Source organism: Octodon degus, unplaced genomic scaffold, assembly GCF_000260255.1.
Source record: "Octodon degus isolate 3935 unplaced genomic scaffold, OctDeg1.0 scaffold00156, whole genome shotgun sequence".
In the NCBI taxonomy this organism is placed as follows: Eukaryota; Metazoa; Chordata; class Mammalia; order Rodentia; family Octodontidae; genus Octodon; species Octodon degus.
Genome location: NW_004524732.1, coordinates 4,816,799 through 4,834,469, shown reverse-complemented (window position 1 = coordinate 4,834,469; position 17,671 = coordinate 4,816,799). Strand labels below are relative to the sequence as shown.

Here is a 17,671-nt window from a genome sequence, read left to right as displayed (position 1 = left end):
TTTTTGGGTTTGGGAATCAAACTCAGTACTTTGTGCATGCCAAGCAGGTGCTTATGCCACTGAGCTATCTCCCTAGCCCTGTACATTTCTGTCTTTGACCCAGGACAGGAGTATCAGGCTCATGTCTGAAGCTGCTGGTGAGGATGGGGGTGCAGCCTCAGAAGGTGGAGAGGTTTTTCTGGATGGGCTCAGCTTTGAGAACCCCTATGGTGCCAGGCTGAGTCTGGATGACCAGGGCAGGCTGAGCTGGCCCGTGCTGTTCCTGTACCCAGAATATGCCCAGTCGGACTTCATCTCTGCCTTTCATGAGGACTCCAGGTACTTCCTTGTCCAACAGCCCCCACTCGTCTTTGTATCTCCCAGCTGCCTTGACACTGTGGGAAGATAGATTTTGGTTGAGGAGAAAAGAGAATAGGGAGTTTCACATAACCTGGTTCGATGTGCCCTCTCTATGCTATATTTTAACTACATTTGTACTGGCAGATCCATGTTTCACCTTCGTACCACCTAGGCTAGTAACAGTAGCTAGTAACAGTTGACCAGAGTGTTCTACATTGCTGGTGGAGTGTGAAATCATTGTAGGTAGTATACACGTAGTGATTAAGTGTACATTAGAAACTTACAATTTCAAAGAGTTAATGCTGAATGTGGCTAAATGTAAGAAATGCTTTTAACTCTGTTTAAGAGAAACTATCATAGGGCAAGTGGTAAACAGGTGCATCTTGGACAGTGCTATCAAAATGGACTAAACCTTTTTATATGTGGGAATTGGGTCCAGGGACTGGTGTAGCAAAGGAGATCATGAGTGACTGATGCCCATAGTACATGCTGCTGTGTCCTTAGGTTTATTGATCATCTAATGGTGATGTTCGCTGAAATACCCTCTTGGGACTCAGAGCAAAAATACCGCGTGGATAATCTGGAGGTAAGAGAAGTTCTATTTCATTCATCAATGAAACTTTTTAAAAGGAAAGAGCTGAGGCATAGAGATAATTTTTTTTTCAATTGTGATAAAATATACATATTTACAATTTTAGGCCCATAGTTCAGCGGCATTACCACTGTTTTGCAAGCATTGGCGCCATACCTCTCTGTAACTTCCCATCATGCCAACATGAATAGTAGCTGCGCGCCCCTCTCCTGGCAGCACCAGTTGGTTTCCTGTCTCTAGATGTGGTTGCTCCAGGTACCACCTACAAGTGGAGTCGCACAATATTTGTTCTTTCGTGTCTGACTTATGACACTTACCATAGTATCAACTTCATCTGTGTTGTCATATGTGTCAAACTTTATCACTTACTATTTGGTGCTCTGATTGAACCCAGAGCCTTTGTGCTGAGTTGTGTGCTCAACCCTTTGCTTACTTTATTCTGAAACAAGTTCTTAATAAGTCACTTAAATTGCTCCTCATTCTGGGCTCAAACATTCCTCTTTCTTGCCTCAGCCTCCCAGAGTTTTAGGATTACAAGCATGTATCAAACCTTCCTTTTTAGAACTGAATAACATTAAGAATAATATTTCTTGGGGCCAGGGAGATGGCTCAGTGGAATAAGCACTTCCTTGGCAAGTGCAAGGGCCTGAGTTCAATCCCTGGTTCCCCCAAAAAAAAAAAAAAAAAATTTCTTGCAGTGTCAGGATTTTCTTCAGACATAATCACAGCGTACAGTATGATGTGTTTATTGTTATCTGGGTGGGGTGTTGCATGCCTGTAATCCTATTTAAGAAGCTGAAGCAGCAGGATCATAAGTTTGCTGTCAACTTGGCAACTTAGGGGTACCCAGTCCTAAAATTAAAGAGGGATGGGGTGTAGCTAGCAGTAAGAGTACTCCTGGGTTCAATCCTGAGTACTAAAAAAGAAAACAATCTTCTAATCATTTAAGAATAAAATGCCAACTGATGTCTCCGAACCCAAGGACATTTCTTCATAATTCCCAAAGAGCCATCAAAACCAGGAAGTTAACAGTGGCACACTACTCTTCTGTGGTTCTCAAGCTTCATTCACATTTTCCAGGTTGTCCCAGCAATTTTTTTTAGGCTGTGCAGTCCAGCCTCTCCTCAAACTTGTAACCCTCCTGCTTTAGCTTCTCGAGTGCTGGCCTCATGGACGTGCACGGCCACAGCTGGCTCTTCTGTTCCAGGAGTGCTCTTCCCAGCCCTTAGCTCCTTCCCAGAAGCACATAGCGTGTTCACGTCCAGGAGCTTTCCCCAGTACAGCACAGTTCCGCACACTCTGCTCCAGTTGCTTGATCTTGACCTGCAGATTGCAGAACACAGAAGGGATGCAGCGTTCTCACTGTGTCCCATGGGTGCTGCCTGGTTCCCATTTGGGCATTCGCTGAGATGTCCTCTCTGATAACCTGACTGAGGAGGGGTCTGCCAGGCTGCTCTGTACAGCTACTCACTTGCCTTTATAATAATATTTTACAGGGAGACACTTGGAAATGACAGAAATCCTCTGTTGCTCTTCAGGCCTTCATTTTTATTAGTGGAGTTACGATTTCCTCTTGTATTCAATGAGTTGAAATCTGCTACTATGATTGTTTACTCTGTGGGTTTTTTTGCAGTACTAGAGATGGTGCCCATGGCCTTGCACATGCTAGGCAAGCATTTTACCATGGAGATGTACCTCCAGTTCCCTATCATGGTTTATTTTTTATTTTTTATTTTTATTTTATCAAGAAACAAATAGCAATGAGACAGTTTCAAAAACCAATTAGTGGGATAGTTGAAATAATTAATACATTACATATTGTTGTCTTCATAGTGGTTATTCATAGTATAAGATGCAGACATGATATCCTGTACAAACAATATTAGTACAAATCTCTTCTCATAGAATTAAGAGAAAGTAGCTGTATATCTATCCTAATTTGTATATACAGATACAAAATGGTCCTTCATTTGTTTTTTTTTTTTTAATTTTTATTTATTTATTTATTTATTTATATGAGAGAGAGAGAGAGAGAGAGAGAGAGAGAGGCCAGCTCAGCCCACCAGGGGGCAGGGCTGGCTGGCATGTGGTGCTGGGGGATTGAACCACGGTCCCTGATGTTTTTGCTAAGCTTGTTCCAAGTAGGTGCTTTAGACCACTGAGCCATCTCTCCAGCCCTGGTCCTTCATTTGTATCCCTTTTTTTGTTTAGTTTTGTCAGACATGGGTATTCCATTGCCATTTAAATATACTAGGTGTGTGAAATCCTTATCGTGGTTTATTTTGTGGTCAGATTGTCCTAGAGTTGGCCAGAGGGAAACCCTTTAAATTTGTTTCTCTGTCCTTTTGATTTATCACCATTTTTAAAGTGCTTGCTTTCTGGCAGATGTCCCAGGTTCCAGTTGTGCTTTCTTGCACTGGTGTACCCATTTTTCCCCAAGGAGCTCCTTTTAGTGGAGAGTGGTATTGAGAAGCCAAGATCTCTGGGCAGTAGAAGTGCTGTCGATATGGGGGAAGGGCATTAGTGCTTTGGTCCTTCTCATTGCTAAGGAGTGTATGTGTAGTGTTACTCAACTGCAGAATCTTCACCCTGCACTGATTAACCACTGACCGAACATCCTCGTCCTGCTTAGACTCTGATCTTACACAGCAGGGCATCCCCAGCCATGCCTGGTTGCCATCCTTTCCCTGCCTGGGTCTGGAGGCCTCATTCAAGCTGGTCCCACACAGGAACTCTCTGCCTACTCTGATTGGCCTTTGACATGCCACCGCCAACCACAGGAACGCCCTTTCTGCTCTGCTCAGCCTGGCAGCTCTTGGTAGGGACACCCTCACCCCCAGCAGCCATCCCATACACACAGCCTCCTCTCCCTGCCTAGGCTCCAGTGCCCTACACCAGCTTCTCTTCACCTACCCTGGTTCTTCCTTTGCTCTGGGCCACAGTCCTTCCATCTCTCAATCTGATAGTTCTAAGGTTAAATTGTTAGGAAAGAGAAGGCTACATGGGCCTGGGCTGAAGTCTTGGGTTTTCTGTTTAGCTGTGACATTGGCAAAATAGGTCTCTCCCTGTACCTTGGTTCTGCCTCTGGAGAATAGAGCTGACCGTAACTTTTCCTGAAGTGTCATAGGGAGGCACGAATGCAAAGCACACAGCCCTCAGCTTTGTATAGCAGGCATTCAGCTAGTAATAGGTGCCATCTCAATGTGTTTGGTAAGCCATGAAGCACTTCATTTGCCTCTAAACTTGGTTCCTGATTAATCTCATAGGTGTACTTTGAGGACGAGGACAGGACAGAACTGTACCAGGTGCCTCCCAGAAGCACCCTGCTGCAGGTGCTGCAGCATCCCAGGTGAGTAGTGTGGGACTGAGCAGGCACCTTCCCAGGAGAGCAGCCAGCTTGTCATTGCTCTGCCTGGTGCTTACCTGCCACTCCCTTCCTCTTTGCACTGGGTACACTGTATGGGGTGGCAGCCTTGGGGGCTGGCACAGCCTGGGAGACTGAGAGTGGCCAGGCAGGTTTGTGGTGTGATGACATCCTGTTGTGCTACAAGTGACTGGGCTGCCTCAAGAGAAAAGAGCTGCCTGGCTTTTTTTTTTTTTTTTTTTTTGTGGAACTGGGATTGAACTCAGGCCCCTGCCTGGCTTTTGTACCTGGGATGGCCCTGCTTTTCTGCTGTACCTGTGTCCTCAGATACTAGGTGGAAAGGCCCTGACTCTTCATTCACTGCTATGTAGTCCTGAGCATACTCTGCCTCGCTGGGGCTCTTCCTGCATCTCTAGTGTGGGGAAACATGCCCACACATTTCTCAGCACTTGAGTTCAGTGCATAGGAGTTGGAGTGTCCTGGAAACTGTACCAAGTGATCCCGCTGCAAGAGGGCATCTGCAGTCATTGTAAGTGAGATGTGGCAGTTATCTCAGCAGTTTCTGTAAAAGCATGTCCTCCACAGATGAACACATCAAGGCTGCTTTGCTGTGTCCTGGAGGAAACTGTGGGTAGGTGTGGTAGGAAAGGAAGGTAGACAGCTAAGTTAGGATGGGCCATGAAGCATATACTTGTATGTCCTGCTAAGGAGCTTAAATGTTATCCTGGGGGTGGTGTATGAGGTCACAGAATTTACTGGGTCATATCTGAAGTGTCCTGTTTGATGGTGAGCTGGAGTAGGAGGGGATGGACTGGAGGGACCAGGATAGACTGGATGGAGTTGGTGAAGTGCTGACAGGCTTGGTGCCTCGCTGGTCTTGGGGTGTCTGCTTGGCTTGGGAGGCATGTAGGGAAGGTTCTCTAGAACTGACCAGTACTTTTCTTAGTGGTATTTTTCCTTGGTCCCAAATCTCCATTTTATGGACAAATTTTCTCTGCTATCAAAATTACCCAGAATTCTTTAAAAGCCTGAGATGCACCCTACCCCATCTCCATTAAATAAGGGATAATTCTACACAGAAAACATACTGATGTTTGGAGAAAAACTAATTTCATACCCTCAGAAAATATAAATGCTATCAAAAGTGATTGCTTTCTAAATTACTACCATAGCAAGAGATGATCTAGGAATGGTTTTGGGCAACTCCATCCTGAGCCAAGCTACAGGCCCTTCTGTGCAGAACCAAGCCAGTCGGTGATGCCAGCAGCCTAGACCTGGGAGACTAAGGCCCATCCACCCCGCTGCACTCCCTTTGCTTTTGGCCCTAGGAGCAGCAAGTGCTCTGGTTACCTTCACCTCCGAGCTTTTGCTTCTCCTCTTCCACAAATTAGAGCCAAGCTCAGATATGGCATCTTCCAGGATGTCTTTCCTGATTTCTCCTCTAGAAGGAACTGTGGCCCTGGGCTAAGGCCACACTGCACAGCGCTCTCTCTGCTGGTTCCCTGTCTCCTTCCCCAGTACTAAGCTTGAGAGCAAGGTCATGGTTTCTGTGTTTACTTTTCAGTCTGTGATTTCAGCACAGGACCTGGTCCACCCTGGCCACTCACTGACTCAGATGGAAGTGTGTTTTGTGGTTTCATGTCCTGTTAGCTACAGATGTGCATGATACCAGAGGCCTGGCAAGCAGCCCTGGCTGGGTTGGAAGGGGGAGAGTGTCATGCTGATTTGCCAGAAAATGTGCTAGAGTTGCATTTTAATGTTCACTCACTTCCAGAGTTTCACCTTGAATGTTCTGGGGATAGTCCACGGATGATTAAGGTTATAATTCAATTAACCTGTCTCTTTGTTTTTTGTGTCCACCGCAGGTACTTTGTAAAAGCCCTGACTCCAGCATTTCTCATCTGTGTAGGGGCCTCTCCTTTTTGCAAGAATTATCTCCAAGGGAGAAAGGTACACCGGGTAAAGTAACAGAGCAAGGCTGTGCGAGCCAGGTCCCTGCCTTGCTTTCCCACCACCTTGAACAGCTGGGGACACCAAAATCTAGCACTTTGGTTCTGTCACCCTGAGAATATTCTCCCCTAGCCCAGACAGGAAGGAACTGCTGACTTCCTTGATCTGTGGCTCCTCGAGCTCTCACTCTCCTCAGTGGGGATATAACTGTTTTGGGCTGTGACGTCCTGGCAGTCTGTCTCTGAAGGAACCACCGGCCACACTTGCCATACCCACTGACTGAGTTGCTCGCATTGGAGAGCACGTGCTACAAGAAGCCTTCGAGATGGCCCTCCAGTGCAGTAAAGCCAACTCTGAGAAATTCTAAAGCCTGAAGCCTCAGCTGGCCCACTTCCCAATTGTTTCACCACCATGGAAGGCAACTGTGTGGGGAGCTGTATACCTTGGGGCGGCTGGAGCTGGGAAAGCCCCGGCCTGTCTCTGCATACTCCCCAGAAACTACCAGCTCCTTCATCCCTGCAGTGTGAGAACTGTGACAGACAGTGACTTTCAAGTTTTGTGTCTGTTTCAAACAGCCTCACAATGTTGCCCAGGCTGGTCTCAAATTGATAGGCTCAAGTGATTCTTCTGCCTCAGGCTCCTAAGTGCTGGGACTACAGGTGCATACTGGAGAAGCCTGCTGGGTGTGGAGGTGCAGGTCTTTAATCCCAGCACTCAAGAGGCTGAGGCAGGAGAATCACTGAGTCAAGGATGGCTGGAACTACATAGCAACACCAGGTCTCAAAAAAATAAAATAAAACATTATACTAAGAAATCTTTCTGCATGTCAGTCACTGTCATGGGATGTATTCTGGCCCCATTTTGGAGAGGATCTTGGGTATTCTTACCAGTAGCTGTACACCTTCCATGCATACCCGCCCTGTTTCCGGGAGCGTATCCCACCTGGTGCTGTGCAGAGGGCTGAGCGCTGCCAGCAGCGTGGAGGGCGGTGCCTCTCCTCAGTCGTGAGTTCCTGTCTCCCACACAGGGAAGTCCTCCCACTTTGGGTGCCAGCCAGGAGATGTGCAGTCAAGCAGAGCTGGGCCACTGGCCTGCAGCCCAGCACTGTAACAAGAGCGGGAAGTGGATGTTGTGCTGAACACTGAGATTCGGGGGTTGTTACTATGGTAACGCTGAGTGTGACACTGCTAACCTGTAGTATTGGATTCTCGTACTTAATCTGACATCCACTCTGGGGGCTGTGGTCCATTTTCTGAATTCAGAGACAGGCACACGGTCAGCACCAGTGAGTGTCAGAGCCAGGCTCAGCCATGCACCCCACTCCAGACCCTATCTTCATCCTCCCTGCTTACCTGGTTTCCTTTGCAGGCATTTGTCCTGCCCCTACCTTGCAGCCTCAGCCTGCAGGGTCACACTGCTGCCTGCATGTAATAAATCTGACCCTGGGCTGGGGGCTGCCTCAGTGAAGAACATAGCCACAAGCAAGTCTGTCCTCGTCCCTCCCAAGCTTTCAGCGGCTGTTCTGACCTTGTCAGCATTCTTGGCTACCCAGGCCAGCTGGAGCCCCAGCCATCCTGGACATGGTGTAGCCGTGGGGCACAGGGCACAGCATCTGAGGGTCTCTGCTCAGGAGCTGCACTGCCTACATCCAGTTCCGCTCCAGAGTATACAAGCTGCAGACCACGGGCTTTTTGCTTAGGCTTCTTCTGCCTCACCGTCCTTATTGGCAACCTGAGCAAGACTAGTGCCTGCCCCCCACGGGAGCTGTTGAGGGTTAATGCCTGATCTCTGTGAAGCACATGGGCAGTCTGCCCACAGCAAATGCTTCATCTGTGACTCATTCTCCGGGCTTGCCATGTATGCCGATCTTGGGGCCTGTGCATTCTTGCTCCCCTCTATCCACCCCAATTTTCCTCCCACTATTAACACCCAGCCTTCTACCAGGTCCTGTTGCCTTCTCCAGCAAGCTTTCTTTGACTTCTTACCTTTGTCCCCAGGGCACTGCTCCACCCCAACTCTTACCACACTGCATTTCAGCTATGTACTTGATGGTTCCCCCGATTTCATGTGAACTGAGTCAAGGACCATGAGCTGTATGCTTTTGTACTGTCAAGGCCTAGCACTGCCCCTGCACAACGCAAGTGCAAATTGATCTCTGGTCTTGCTGATATAGTGACATAGAGATGTTTGTCCCATGGATGGAAGTGACCCTAGGTAAATTCATACAGCATTTAAGCCTAAAACAGGTGTAAAGATAGTGTAATGATGTAGTGAACATTTTTCACTATTGGCTTGTGTGCATGAGTAACTCCTAAGTGATGGCCTAGAGAAAGGAATGATTAATTCTGAATAGACTACCAGGGATGATGAACTTTTATCCTAAAACAGTAACATGTCATACATTGGCCATCACTGGACTAGGTAAAGGTACGGCTCAGCTCAGGCCATAAAACGGGAGAGTTGGGCTGCGGTGTGGTGTGAGGCCCTTGAAGGCAGCAGCCAGGCTGACGTGGCTCAGCACCCACAGCGGCCACCTCAGCAGCTTGCTAGGCCGGCCCCAGTCTAGGTCCTTTATGTGTATGGGCTCACTTATCCCTTCCACAGCTCTAGGAGGCAGGCAGTTGTGTGGCCCCCTTTTACTGGCAGGGAAAGTGGCAAGGAAGTTTAAGCAACTAAAGTCAGCTAGCTAGTAAAATGTAGAGCAGGACATGAATTCAGCACTCAGCCCTTCAGGAGATACCAGATTTCTGACTGGATGCTGCCTCCTGGGAGTCTGTAATATGCCCAGCTACCCTGCCTTGCTCACTCCAAACTTAAAACTCTTGGGACTGTCATGCAATGTCCTCAACCCATCTACAAGAATCCACTGTAGGCAAAGATCCATCCTAGATCAATAGCCAAGTCCTGTAACGCCTGACACTTGATCAATAATAGAGTTCCCATCAGCCCATGAACTCTGCTATTGCAGGCTGGTGGTTCTCAGTTACTGTTACCCAGTGCATGCCTCCTGCTCCCTCTCCTGGCCCTAAACAGTTTTAATTAGCCAAGGGCAATTAAGCTCAACCATAGGAACTCTATTAACAGCCTGGAAAGTGACTGGCTTGACAATGGATGCATCAGCATGCTGCCTGAACATGGCAGACTACACGTGCCAGCCCTTTCTGCAGGCCCACGGTGCACCACCCACCCGCCTACTATGTGCAACATGCCAATTAATAAGGGGCAGCTGCCACCTGCCAAGCACCTGTGCGCCAGGCACCACTGTCCTCTTTTATAAATAAGGAGGCTGAAGCACAGAGGGAAGCAGTCTCTCACAGTCACATAGTGTTAAGTGGGCTGGGCAATCTGATTCCAGAGAATGGGGCCTTACACTATGATGTGCATCACTGTTTTCCATTAAAGGAAATATCTCAATTTTTTTTCAAATGTTACTAAAGTCTGCAGTAACATCAGGAAATTACTTTCCTGTCCTTCCCTAACTATAAAACAAAGTCTTTGATACTCTTGGATGCCTAAGAATCCAAGGTATCTCCATATTAAAAATGGATCCCGGAAGCTTTGAAGTCTTGGCACCCAAGTAGTTAAAGAACAGCCATTTCAACCGATTGCTGCAAAGTTCCTTTACTGATAGCCCAGCATGTGTTTCTTCCATTAAGACAGTATTAATGGAGCTCCTTGATTTACATTCTGAGCTTGGTTGACATGATGAGTTTGTTATGCACCAGCCTTTGTCTCCAAGCATTAATTTTGCTATTTCTCTGTAGTTGCTTAGATCTTCGTAGGGAATGAACAATGAAAATATAGCCTCTACCTTTTATTTTGCCAGCATCCCAATTCATCAATTTATGACAAGAGGTAAAACCAGCAAGTTCAGAAATGAGAAAGGTACACTGAAAATTCTCTTTCCTGTGAGATGAACCTACTTCACTTCTTGTTCATGGTTTTCCCAGGAAGGCTATAAAGCATCCTATCAAGAAAATAAGATCCAAGTTTTGAGATAGTGAACGGCAATGCCAGAGCTCCTGGGGGAAGTACAGGCGAAGGGTCAAGCATTTCACATAAGTGAGCGCTGTCAGCCCAGACCACACCACAGGGCAGGAACCATTAGCACGAGCACTTACCAGGGGAGAGTCTGAGATGAGCAAAGGGCAAGCAATCTGTCTCAGGTCACGTCCCCATTAAGTGGCGAATCTAGGATCATGTCTCTTCAAAGCTCTGAGCTTCCCATCAAATTGTACAGCTCTGGATACCTGAAGGAACCCTGGCTTTGTGATCAGGATGCCTAGGTTTCATTCATCTTGACCTTGGGCATATCACTGTCCTGTGTTGTCTCATGTTATAAACTTAAGAGGAACAGGTACCAATTTTAGCAGCTTCTGAGGCACTGGCAGCTCAAAGGCTGAGCCAGCCCACATTCTCTTCCTGCAGCAGGACTGAGCAGAAGGCCATGTGCCCACCTGGCCTTTGCTAATCGGATGGTGAATGGCAGTGCCAGCCTGCCCCAGGCTGCTTCCCATCTGTGATCCAGGGCTGGAGAAGCTGGCTTCAAATTCTCTGTTCTGAAGTTCCAGGACTATCCCTCATCCTGATTAGCCCAAGGCATCCACATTCATGGAGTTTAAAATGAACTGGCTTTCTGTTCCTGGCATCTGGTTTTTAAAAATGCCATTAGGCTAGCCTTCTATAAATAAGCAAGTTTATGGAGCACACATTTAAAGTTTAAAAATGTTATTTAAAGAATCCATTTGCATGAATTCTAATTTCTTATGCATTGGAGGCTAATGGTTTAGACAGACATAAATTTAGTTTTGCTTATTAAAATCACTGGGCCTATGCAGAGGCCAAGCAGTGTAGTGAGAAGGGCAGGTTTGGCCTGTGCCCAGATTCCAGCTGTTCATCAGCAGTGCAGCCTTCAGTCAGTTGCTTAAGGGAACCCAAGGTTTCCTCATCTATAAAATAACAGCATCTGCTGTGCATGGTGTCGAGGCCTGGAAATGGCAGTGGCAATAACAGGGCTTAACAACTGAACCATTAGGAGCAGAGTTGGCAGAGTCTGTTAACGCCCCACCAAAAGCATCCCCAAAATGCTCAACAAAAAGGTGAGCCCCAAGGTGGCAGCTCTCACCCCAGGAACCCTCCCCATGGTCAGGCCATATTTCATGGATCATCGCCTGGAGAAACAAAGTGACTCCACCACAGTAAGGTCAAACCCCTCTCCCTGGTGATCTGGCCTTTCTTTTTTCTTTTTTGGTGAAACCGGGGATTGAACTCAGGCCTTAGCACTTGCCAGGGAAGCATTTATTCCACTGAGCCATCTCCCCAGCCCTTGATCTGGCCTTTCTGAGCTTGCTCTCGGAATCCTGGTATGGCCCAAGCATCTGAAGGACTCAATGCAACCCAGAGGTCCAAAGGGAGGCCAGGAAGCCCAGAGGGCTCAGTAGATACAGGCACTAAGAAACCAGGCTGGTGTGCTTGGGGTGGGGGTTACTCTAGCAGGATCAGCAGGGGCTGGAATGGCAATCAGGAAGCTGTGCCACAGGTGGAGCAGTTGTCAAGTCAGGCCTTGAGGTACCCTAGAAAAGTGTGCAGGCTCCTTGCTTCACATTTGCTATGATGGAGATGACGGACAAGACCACCCAGACTCTACCTGCAGAACAAGAAGCTGTGTGATCAGGGCTGTGAGAGGCAGAGGGAAGAATCACTTCCAAAAGCTGCCAGGCAGGGTTCCAGGAGTGGCTTTTGCTTTGCCTGGACATGTAGGAACCTGGTTATGTTCCTCATCTAGCAGGCAGGAGAGCTGAAGCAGGCAGCATTGTGGTGGAGCTCAGGCCTGCTGCCAGCCTCCCAGAGTTCAGGCAGAGAAAGTTCTCAGTGGTCACTCCTTGTTGCAGCTCTGGGATCCATGCTGCACCCAGGACAAGGTTATCGTGGGGTTGAAGCCTGCTGCCTAATACCTGTGAGAAGAAATGATTTGAAACATATTTCCAACTGTCCCTTTTTTTTTTTTTTTTTTATGTATTTGGTACAGGGTCTAACTACACAGTTCTGACTTGCAGTGATCCTCTTGTTTTCAGCTTCCCCAGTGCTGGGATTACAGGTGTGTGCCACATCCGGACTCTGTAGGCTCAGTGGGACCAGGGGCAGGGCTGCTGTGGCATGTGATACAGGTGATCAAACCCCATTCCCTGCGCTTGCCTAAGCTGGCACTTAGTCTGCTGAGCTATCTCGCTGGCCCTCTCCTTCCTTTTTTCTTTTTTAACGGAAGTGGGGATTGAACTCAGGCCCTTGCACTTGCCAGGCAAGCGCTTATTCTACTGAGCCATCTCCCCGGCCCTCTTTTTTTTTTTTTTTTTTTTTTTAGTATGGAAATAGCAGGAAAAAAAAATTACAAGCAGTAAGTTATTGGATGCTGTTAAAATAGCCAATATTTCGTGTTTCAAGTTAACTTGAAAGGCTCATCCCAACAGTCAGACTTTATTCAATCAACAGAACATGATCTCAGTGCTTCAGCCACCTCAGTAGGGCTGGGGCTCTGGAGCTTTTTGGGCCACCAGGCCATTGTTAACTTGCAGGGAGTTATAAGGACTTTACAGATCTAGTTACATTCCCTCATGTTAAAGATCAGGAAACTGAACCTGCGGCAGCAGCAGACCCTGATTCTCAGTAGGGGAGTGGTGGCAGCCCTGTTCTCTGGGCTGAGTACAACAGAGGCCCATGGTAGACTGGCGGGACAAGGTGTGGTGAGGGGATCGTGCCCTTCAGCCATTCCTGTTCTACACATGAGAAACTCAGCTGAGAAGAGAAGGGACTTGGCTAAGGGCCAGGACTAGAACTTGGCCTTTCTTGCCTCTCAGACTCCTGCAAGAAGCTTCCACAAAGGACTGGCATGTGGCGCATAGCCACCTGAGAGAAGGTGATCAGGTTAACGACTTCATATACAAATAACCCAAGCGAATGAGTAGATAAAACTGGTTCCACTACAGCGGTATAACCCTCATGAGCTGCTGTTTCTGAACTAACGCCCAGGTACAGGACAGGAAATGCAGTTAGTGACAGCATGGGCGCTCAGGCAACCTGCACTTGGGCCAGGAGCTCCATGATTCCTTCTCTGGTGAGGAAGACTGCCTCACCAGTGTCCTGGCACCAAACCTCAAAATGTGCCGGGTCCTCCAGGGCCCTCTTGCCAGCAACAATCACGAATGGGTAGCCAAGTTTGTTGGCGTCTTTCAGTCTGTTTCCAATGGTCAGATGGGTCCGATCGTCCAGCAGGATCTCCCCTTGGAGCTGAGGGACCCCTTCTACGATGTGGTCGTGCAAGTGCTCCACCAGCTCTGCGGCCGCTGCCTCCTTGCTGCCTTTCTTAGGAGGGATGAGGCAGACTTGATAAGGGGCGAGAAGTCTGGGCCAACGGATGCAGCCTTCTGTAGACAGAACTTCAATGGCAGCAGCCAAGATCCGTGTCACACCCAGGCCATAGCACCCCATTTCAGCCAGGGACAGTTCGCCGTGGGCATTGACAAACTGGGCACTGAAAACAGAGGAGTACTTGGTCCCCAGGTAGAATGTGTGCCCTACTTCAATGCCTTTGGTTTCAGTCAGAGGGCCCTGACAGGCAGGGCAGTTTGTTTGTAATGAGTCTAGGGTCTCCTTGTTGGCTGAGAAACTGCAGCTGGGACAGACGACAAGCCGGTCCTCTCCAACATCCACTGGCAGCTGGAACTCATGAGACATGGTGCCCCCGATGCTGCCCACATCTGCCTGAGCCTTGATGAACTGCAGCCCCAACCTGTTAAAGAGGCGGCAGTAGGCATCGCAAACCAGACTGTAGGTCTGCCGAGCAGCCTCTGGGGAGGAGTCAAAGGTGTACATATCCTTCATGTAAAACTCACGGCCCCGGAGAAGACCAAAGCGGGGCCTGGGCTCATCCCGAAACTTCCTTGTTACTTGGTACAGCAGGAATGGAAGCTGCTTGTAGGATAGATTTTTCTGGGAGGCGATCAGGGCTGTCACAGCTTCCTCATGAGTTGGTCCTAAACAGTATTCTTTGCCATGTCTGTCTCTAAGCCTCAGCAGCTCCTTGTCCATTAACTGCCAGCGGTTGGTGGCTCGCCAGAGTTCTGCTGGGCTGAGGCTGGGCATGTCAATTTTCTGACCCCCAATGGCCTGCATCTCCTGGTCTATCACCCGCACCAGCTTCTCCATGGCTCGGACAGTGTAGGGAAGGAGATGGTAACAGCCAGGGCTTGCTGGGAGGATCAGGCCCCCCTGCAGCATTAGCTGCTGGCTCTTACAGGTCAGGTTGCCAGGCCTGGCCTCCAGGGCCAGCACCTGGTCTTCCCGCAGGTTCTGTGGCTGGAACATGCGGGACAGTACCAGGCGCTGCCCTCTCCCCGGGGCACAGTGCTGACACCTGTGGGGCAAGGACCTGGAGAGCTGCGGGGTACTGGTGGTCAGCCTGAACCCCACTCTGCATCTCGCCAGCAACCCTTCCATGGCACCCAGCATTGGATCACAGCCCCTGGAGAGAAACAAGGCATGGGAAGGAGCATTAACTGAGTCCTGACACCATGGAAGCCTCTTGGTCTGGCCTTCAGCAAACTTCCAAACAGCCATGGGGATGCTTCAATTGCCAATATCCTAGCAGATCAAAGCATTACTTCCCTTCCAGTTTTTTTAAAACCTTCATTAGCTCTCTGGGCCCTGTCATTCCTGCCTCCTCACCAGCTCCATGGCCTGCAGGCCCCCATCACCTCCCATCTGGGCTGCTGCAACAGCCTCTGAATGCACAGGCCTCAGGGCTGCTTTCCTGCCCACTCCAATCCCTTCTCTACACCACAGTCATGGAGAGCATCCAGTATATTAGGGTAACAGTCTCTCTTGCAGGAAACAACCTCCTGCTGCCCTGGGAATGAGGTACAAGCTTCTGACCTGGGGATACACACATTTCCACAATTTGTCATCTGGGCCTCTCTGGCTCGGTTCCCTGCTGCTCTCTCCCTGCTTCACCTGCACCATGCTCACTCTTAACAGCACCTGTCCCTTCACTTCTCATTCTCTAGGCCTGAGGACTGCCACCCTGTCCTATTCCCCAGACCTCAGAAGCCTGGCCCCTGTGCAGCCTGCTGGACGGTTAAAACAGCAGCCGCTGCCCAGCGTAGCAGCCTATCTGCCTTCCTGATTCCCTCCAGACACTGAGCTCTACAAGGGCAAGGACCCCAGCCAGCCTGCTCACCATCCCATCCTCGGAAGGCAGCAGGCACTCACTAGATGCTGTCCAATGAATATGAATGTCCCTTTGTGGTTTTACAAGACATTCACAAGTCTCTGATGCCAATGCAACCTTCCACAAGGAACTCACAAAAAATGATTCACCTACCACCCAGTGGTTGGCTTTCTCTATTACACATAAACTACAATGGCTTTCTTCTCTTTTGTTATATATTTGGGAGGTGTTTTAAGAATGGAATGAATGAGTCAACGGTATAAGTTCATTTAAGGCTGGTTTCTATCACCAAAGTTAGTGAGTACTTCTACTGTTCAGCACAGTTCAAGGAGCCAAACTCCCCAGCGGAATACTGAGGTTGCCGATGTTGCTCAGCTTAGAAGCTCAGAATACCAACAGCTTCAGACCCACTAGCTGCTCCCTTTTTACCTCCAGCAGGCTCCTTTCCTCCTGCGCACTATGCAAATATGAAAAGGCTGGGAGGCACACAACAGAGTGTAGTTAGTGGAAAAGTGCAGCGCAGGAAGAAAGGCTCCCCATTATAGTTTGTTCAGAATGGCATCAAAGCTTTTCATAGTTTGAGACCAACATGTCTTTCAGCTTCTTATTCTACCATTTCCCTGAAATGCTCTACACTGCTCATCACTCCCAGAACAGGCCAACCAACAACACCTGGGACTCCAACTCACCCTTCTACTCCTTCTCTAACAACTTCCGAACAGGACATTGCCTTCCCTGTGTTCCCTTGGCACACACCTCTTATGCTGCACTAGAATCACTGACGAAAAACTGTTTTATTGAGACTAGCTCTGTGTAGTCCAGGATGGCCCTGAACTTGCTATGTAGCCCCACCGGCCTCACACTTGTGATCCGCCTCAACATCCCAAGCTGGGACACTATTCCATGTCAGGCACTGGGAGTGCCTGCTGTTTTATGCTCTATTAAACTAAGAGTTCATGAGACTTCCTACATTGTTAGATTTCAGGATCTCCTAGCACAATATCTACTATTTAGGTTATTCCTATTTCTTGGCCAAATTTATTATTAAATAAAGAGGAAAGGGGCACAATGATGTTCTAGAAAATTTAGGCAAGAATTTTAGCTCTCACTTTTTTTTTTTTTTTTTTTTTTTTTTGGGGAGGCTGGGACTTGAACTTAGGACCTTGCACTTGCCAGGCAAGTGCTTATGCCACTGAGCTATAGCCCTGATTTCAGTCCTCTCTCACCAAATACATGTGCCTCAGTTCAAACTGTTCTACTTAAATAGAGTGATTACTATTTTTAGTCTTTTGAGACAGAGTCTCATTATGTAGCTCAGGCTGGCCTCAAAGTCAGTGATACTTCTGCCTCAGTCTTCCCAGTGCTTTGATTACAGGCATGTGCCACCACACCTAGCAATTAGTACACTGGACCGTTGAGCTATAACTGGTCCCACATGCAGACAAATTGGGTTACAACCAGAATTTCAGGTTTCACTTATGATCAATGATGTATGCCCTGGGCTGGGGAGATGGCTCTGTGGAACGAGTGCTTCCCTGGCAAGTGCAAGGGCCTGAGTTCAATCCCAGGTTCTGCCAAAAAAAAAAAAAAAAAAGATGTATGCCCTATCAGCTGCTTGTGTGGCTGTACACAAGACTTACAATGCCAGAAAAGCACATGCAAGCATACACAGGCATCAGACATCTGAGCTCAGACACGTGTTTATGGATGTGAGATCAATCAGTGTTTTATATACTTGCTACGATTACTGGTATCTAAATGATCCCCCAGAAAGGTAGAAAAGGGGCCAGGGAGATGGCTCAGTAGAGTAAGTGCTTGAGTTCAATAACCAATTCTGGAAAAAAAAAAAAAAAAGTAGAAAAGAAGCTAATAAAAAAAAGAAAAGAAAAGCTAATGAAGGAAAAGAAGTTAAAGAAGGCAATCACAATTGAAAAGAAGGAAATTGTGGCGCAATGAGCTGTACTTGTGTGACAACTAGGTACAGCATGTAGAAATCCACTCTCTTGGCACTTCTACAGAACAAAGACTTGTGTGAAGAAGCTAGTGTTGCTAAAGGTATTCTTTGAATTAGTAAGTCACGATCAACAGTGTAAGACAAGATAGAAAATGTGGATAAATAAAAGGCAGATGGCAGGGGCTGGAGAGATGGCTCAGTGGTCTAAGGCACCTACTTAGAACAAGCTTGGCAAAGCATCAGGGACCG

The 17,671-nt window shown here is 48.1% G+C and overlaps 2 protein-coding genes and 1 pseudogene across 5 annotated transcripts in view; 1 reads left to right on the top strand and 2 right to left on the bottom strand.

The window, feature by feature from the left end:
- The window catches only part of Ttc4 (tetratricopeptide repeat domain 4), a 37,625-nt gene extending 30,723 nt beyond the window's left edge, over nucleotides 1-6,902 (top strand). For 3 of the 4 annotated variants that reach the window (XM_023702695.1, XM_004642544.3, XM_023702696.1), the window contains 4 exons: nucleotides 104-318; nucleotides 844-925; nucleotides 4,198-4,280; nucleotides 6,161-6,902. In XM_023702695.1, coding sequence (XP_023558463.1) covers nucleotides 104-318; nucleotides 844-925; nucleotides 4,198-4,280; nucleotides 6,161-6,263 — 483 coding nt within the window. In that variant the 3' untranslated portion in view covers nucleotides 6,264-6,902. The remainder of the gene's footprint in view (nucleotides 1-103; nucleotides 319-843; nucleotides 926-4,197; nucleotides 4,281-6,160) is intronic. The other variant, XM_012517225.2, reaches the window with a different exon arrangement.
- Nucleotides 1-7,151, bottom strand: part of LOC105743718 — a 20,098-nt pseudogene extending 12,947 nt beyond the window's left edge.
- A 5,466-nt stretch (nucleotides 7,152-12,617) lies between these two features.
- The window catches only part of Pars2 (prolyl-tRNA synthetase 2, mitochondrial), an 11,595-nt gene continuing 6,541 nt past the window's right edge, over nucleotides 12,618-17,671 (bottom strand). Inside the window, exon 2 of the mRNA XM_004642599.2 lies at nucleotides 12,618-14,763. Coding sequence (XP_004642656.2) covers nucleotides 13,311-14,750 — 1,440 coding nt within the window. The 5' untranslated portion in view covers nucleotides 14,751-14,763 and the 3' untranslated portion in view covers nucleotides 12,618-13,310. The remainder of the gene's footprint in view (nucleotides 14,764-17,671) is intronic.